The sequence below is a fragment of the Apis dorsata genome, unplaced genomic scaffold (assembly GCF_000469605.1).
Source record: "Apis dorsata unplaced genomic scaffold, Apis dorsata 1.3 scaffold_741, whole genome shotgun sequence".
Classification (NCBI taxonomy): Eukaryota; Metazoa; Arthropoda; class Insecta; order Hymenoptera; family Apidae; genus Apis; species Apis dorsata.
In genome coordinates, this window is record NW_006263902.1 from 228,797 (window position 1) to 233,621 (window position 4,825).

The 4,825-nt window shown below is 25.4% G+C and overlaps 1 protein-coding gene across 2 annotated transcripts; it reads right to left on the reverse strand.

Moving 5' to 3' along the window:
* Window positions 1-1,538: 1,538 nt before the first annotated feature.
* Window positions 1,539-4,560, reverse strand: LOC102678784 (ATPase family AAA domain-containing protein 3A homolog). 2 transcript variants are annotated; one of them, XM_006622749.2, is made up of 5 exons: window positions 4,431-4,560; window positions 4,159-4,360; window positions 3,255-3,729; window positions 2,147-3,170; window positions 1,539-2,040 (listed from the first exon to the last, which is right to left on the reverse strand). In XM_006622749.2, the coding sequence occupies exons 2-5, from the start codon at window positions 4,352-4,354 to the stop codon at window positions 1,909-1,911; spliced, it is 1,827 nt and encodes a 608-aa protein (XP_006622812.1). In that variant the 5' UTR covers window positions 4,355-4,360; window positions 4,431-4,560; the 3' UTR covers window positions 1,539-1,908. The 2 variants fall into 2 exon arrangements, with proteins under 2 accessions (XP_006622812.1, XP_006622811.1); XM_006622748.2 differs by having other exon boundaries at window positions 4,159-4,365; window positions 4,431-4,523.
* Window positions 4,561-4,825: the final 265 nt, after the last annotated feature.

Consider the following 4,825-nt stretch of genomic DNA (forward strand, 5'->3'; position numbering starts at 1 on the left):
AATATAATATATATAATTTATAAATTTATTTTTTAAAAATTTTTTTGTTGTTATTTACATTAAAAAATTTTAGTTAATTTTTATTAAAAATTTCAGTTAATTTATTCCTTTTTTATTAAATAATTTTAACATATTTTTGTTTATTATATGTTTTGAAAATTGATAATTTTTCTTTTAAAATTCTATACATTATATTCGTATAATTATATTTACTTTTTGTTTTTAATCTAATGCTCTCATATATTAATAATAAAAAGTATTTTGTAATATTTCTATCTTTTTTAATGATAGCTATTTTTGTTTATTATTTTAAAGAACTCTTTTTGTTCTTTTCAAAAATATATTTTTTTTTAATATTTAAATCAAACTTGGTATATACATTTTGATAAATAAATGAAATATTGAAATGAATGAAAGCTTCTATTATATTCAATATATTATTCAGACAAATCATTTTTTAATATTAATGATTTTTTCTGCTAAAAGTTAATGATTTTTTTTTTATATTTTAATAATATTTATTATATATATAATATTAACTGAAATCTTATATTTCAACATCTCCTTTTTTTTTATTATAATAATTTTATTGCAGACATTTTTTTGCATTTTTTTGCATAATTTTATTGCATTTACATTTGTTTTGTATGATCATTGCATTTTTCAAACAAAGGTTTCAAATCTAGATCCTTCCAATCATGCAAATGATTATTTCTTTTTTTTTTCTTAGAAGGAAAGGAAAAAACATTTGCTACTACTATAACTATCATCTATGAAATATCTATAAAATATTCATATACTATATTACACTATATTACACTATATTATACTCTATTATATATTATAAATTTTAAAATATATTAATATAAAAATGATGTCCATTATTTTGTATATTATTTATCATAAAACTGTTAAATTACTAAAAAATAGTAAAATTAAAAAGAATTCAATACATTACAACAATATAAAAAGTACAATTCAAAAATTCTAACAAAAATGATAATTTAATAAATTATAAATTACAAAACTAAACTAAAATCAAACGTTATTGCAATATATTAATAATGTCATTTATTCTTTTTATATCAAAATTTACATATAAAAATTGAAAATATTTCACAAATATAGATATTTAAATTTAAATTTGATAAATCGATTATAATTCTTGTCAAAGATAATTGTCTGAATTTAATCCTTTTTCTAATTTAGTTGTCTTACTTCATTTTGAATCGATAATGTCACATGTGACATAAGAATGATAACTGGGACTATATAATTCTTAGATCATGTAACACGAAAATATATTGGATTATAGATTCATTCTACATTCAATTTATATTATCAATTGATATCAATTAAATTAATTTTATTTTTACTACTCATCAATAATTCAATTGTTGAATTGTGATTAGAATTCTGAGAATTTTTAACTATTAAATTTAATTTATAGTATAATTAAGAATGTTCAATGAAATTTAAGAAACCTATCAAAAATAAATGAGAAAAGAAAATCAAATGAATAACGAAAATATTGAAATATGTGTTTGAATTTTAATTATGACTTTTTAAATTTATAAGATTTTTTTCTTTAAACTGTATAATCGAAGTATTTAAACATACATACTGTCAATATATAATATACACGCACGCGCCAAACACATACATACATATATGTATATATACATATAAAGGTATACATAATATTTAATCAAGCTAAGAATTTACAACAAATATACTTCTATCTTAAAATATTTATACATTTATATTTTATATAGAAAATGAGAACTCATCATTAAATCCATCTTCTTGTAACAATATCATTTACACCTTTCACATTGTCATTTATTCTAACTAATTCATTTTTTTAATAAAATATGTTTTGCGATTTTTTGTGCATTAATTAATTAGTTAAGCTGTTGCCACAGAAGTTGTTTCCGATGGTGTTTCAACTACAGGTTTAGTCTTTATAGGCGGAATTTCTATTTCGGTAACGTAAATCGATTTCGCTTCTTGTTTTTCTTGTTCACTCTGCCACTGAACCTGGAATTATAAAAAGAAAAAGAACATTTTAAATAATTTTTCATTATTCTAAAAAAAAAAAACAAATAAATAAAATAAAAAAATAATTATTTTAATTAATAATGACCTTTTGTTTATGCTGTTTAACAGCTTCCTTGCATTTATCTATAACCATTTGTTCTGTTAATATTCCATCTCCGGAAGCATAAGCTGTTGCTTGCCAAGTAACACCTAATTTTGCTAATTCTCTGCCTGACATTCCATCTGTTATTTCTGCTATTTTACTACAAAGAGCGCTGTAATCAAATTGCGCAATTTTTAATCTCTTATTCCCTTCGATCGCTGGTTGAAGAACAAATTTATCGAAGTAAAGTCGAACTAAACGTTCACGTTCTTCTCGACCTGGTAGACGAAACTCTACCATCTCGTCTAATCTATCATTTACTGCCCAATCAAATTGTTCCGGAGTATTCGATGCGAGAATCAACATGAATTTGTTGCTCTGCTCACCAGTTCTATAGAGAAATGCATTTAACATCGCTCTTAGATCTTCCGAGATATGTTCGCTCGATCGCTTCCTTAAAAAAGCATCTGCCTCATCAATGAAAAGCAGAAGCCCTTTCCTAGATGTTGCCGCCCAATCAAAAACTTTGTGAATAGCAGTGACACCGTCTCGACCCAATGGTGCCAAATCACCACCAGTTACGATTGCATAATCCATACCCGAATGTTCTGCTAATTTTTTAGCGAACATTGTTTTACCTGTTCCAGGAGGTCCATGCATCAATATATTTCTATACATTCCGCGATTTAGTTTTGTATTTTTTGTAGCTATTGCAATGTCGCGTAATCTTTCTTCAAGCTTCGGTGCTAAAACAACACCAGATAGAGCATCGGTCTGCTTATCTTTTAGTTTCTTGACTGCTTGAATAGGATGCCGTAACGTATCTAATACCGTAAATCTAGAAGTTTCTCGAACAAGGGATGGTTTTCCTAATCGCGATTCTATATATCGCGCAGCTACACCGGTTGTGCCTTTCGCAGTATATACACCGAAAGCCAATAGAGATAAACCTCCAGCCGCAGCAAGAATTTTATCCCAATCTTGAAGAAAAGCAGTCATACCAGTACCTAATACCGAACCAGCGGTTCTGAAAAAAAATTCGATAAATATAATTCTATACATTTAATATTTTTATTATATTGTCATATACTTAATACTTATTTTTACTAACTTTATAGATTCTAAAACTGTTACTCGTTTTTCAGATGCTTTCACTCTAATTTTTTCTAAATTCAAATCTTGATTTTCTCTATCTATTTTTGCTTTTGCTTTAATTTCTGCTTCCAACTTTTTCATTTCATTTTTGTGTCTTAAATCCATTTCATGTTCTATAGTAGCTTTTCTCATTGCTTCTTGTTTTGCCACTGATTCTTCCTGTCTTCTTAAATTTTCATCATTCATTCTCTGTTGTTGTATTAATTGATCATCATATCGTTTTCTTGCCAATTGATCTTGATACTGCGCTCGCATTTGATGTTGTTTTGTTTCTTCTTGCAAAACTTTTCTCCTTTCTTCCCCATCAATACGTTTTTGTTCTGCTTTCATTTGCTCTATACTTGCTTCATACTTTTTTACTTCTGCTTGTCTTTCCATCTGTTTAGTAGTTTCTTGCATTTTAGATAATTCCAATGCTTCTTTAGCATGCACTATAAAATTAAAATAATAATAATAATAATTTTGTTCTATATAATGTAAAGAATAATTCGTTTATGATTTTCTACTTTAAATAATAATTCTATCCATAATAAATAAAATTATTATCATTCTATAATGGATAATAAAATAAATTTTTGAATAAATAATTATAATAAAAAAAACGTATATTAAACGTACGTTAAATGTTACATAAATGTTTATTTCGTTTAAATAAATGTATAACTTTTCATTTCATGATTATTTTCATTTATGAAAATTATCTTGTAAAACTTCATTCAAGAATGTCATCATTGTATGATTATAGAGTTATGAAATATCGTATCATACAGAGCATGAGATTCTTAACCTAGTTGCTTTTTGCTTACGTAATCTAGTGCAACAATTTAATAAGAAAAATTAATAAAAACAACTCATCATACTAGATTTTTCAAGTTCTTTGGCAGCTGCTGCTGCTCTTTCCAAAGCACTCGAATCGAATCGATAGGGTTCCATTTGAGAAATTCTCGGTGGTGGTGTACGATCATCTCCACCTCCACTTCCAATGGATGCCGGTGGTTGTACAAACTGTGAGAAGTCTTGCGGTTGTGTATTACGATATCCAAAAAGCCACGACATTGCTTACTTTATTATAAAATGCAGTTATAAAAGAGGTTGTTAATAAAATAGGTCGATAGAATGTGAATCTATTAACCTTTCTATTTCTATTATCACGAGGAGTTCCCACGTGCACTACCAATGTGAAAACTGAAACAAGTGGATTCTGGACCGATCCGTTTCTTAAATCTTAAATCTGAACAAAGAAACGCCAAAAAATATCCAAATATTTAGAATAAATTCTATTTATTTAAATTAATGTTCATTTTAATAATAAATTAATAAATTTATTAATGTACAAGAGTGAATAATAATTAAAATGAAAATATGAAAATATCCATTTAACTACATTATATATAATTTATATAATATTTTAAATAAAATAAAATAAAGATTATTTCAGTCAAATTATTTGAAAAAAATATCTTATCGTCACTCCCCTATATATATATATATATATATATATATCGTATTTTTTTGTTTTTAAATATA

What these genes read in the sequence shown, in the direction of transcription:
- LOC102678784 (XM_006622749.2), bottom strand. Translation starts at nt 4,354, where the DNA reads ATGTCGTGGCTTTTTGGATATCGTAATACACAACCGCAAGACTTCTCA. An exon ending in CAAAGAACTTGAAAAATCTA is followed by an intron (nt 3,730 to 4,158) that starts GTATGATGAGTT and finishes TTAATTTTATAG; the next exon opens with TGCATGCTAAAGAAGCATTG. An exon ending in TTAAACAGCATAAACAAAAG is followed by an intron (nt 2,041 to 2,146) that starts GTCATTATTAAT and finishes TTATAATTCCAG; the next exon opens with GTTCAGTGGCAGAGTGAACA.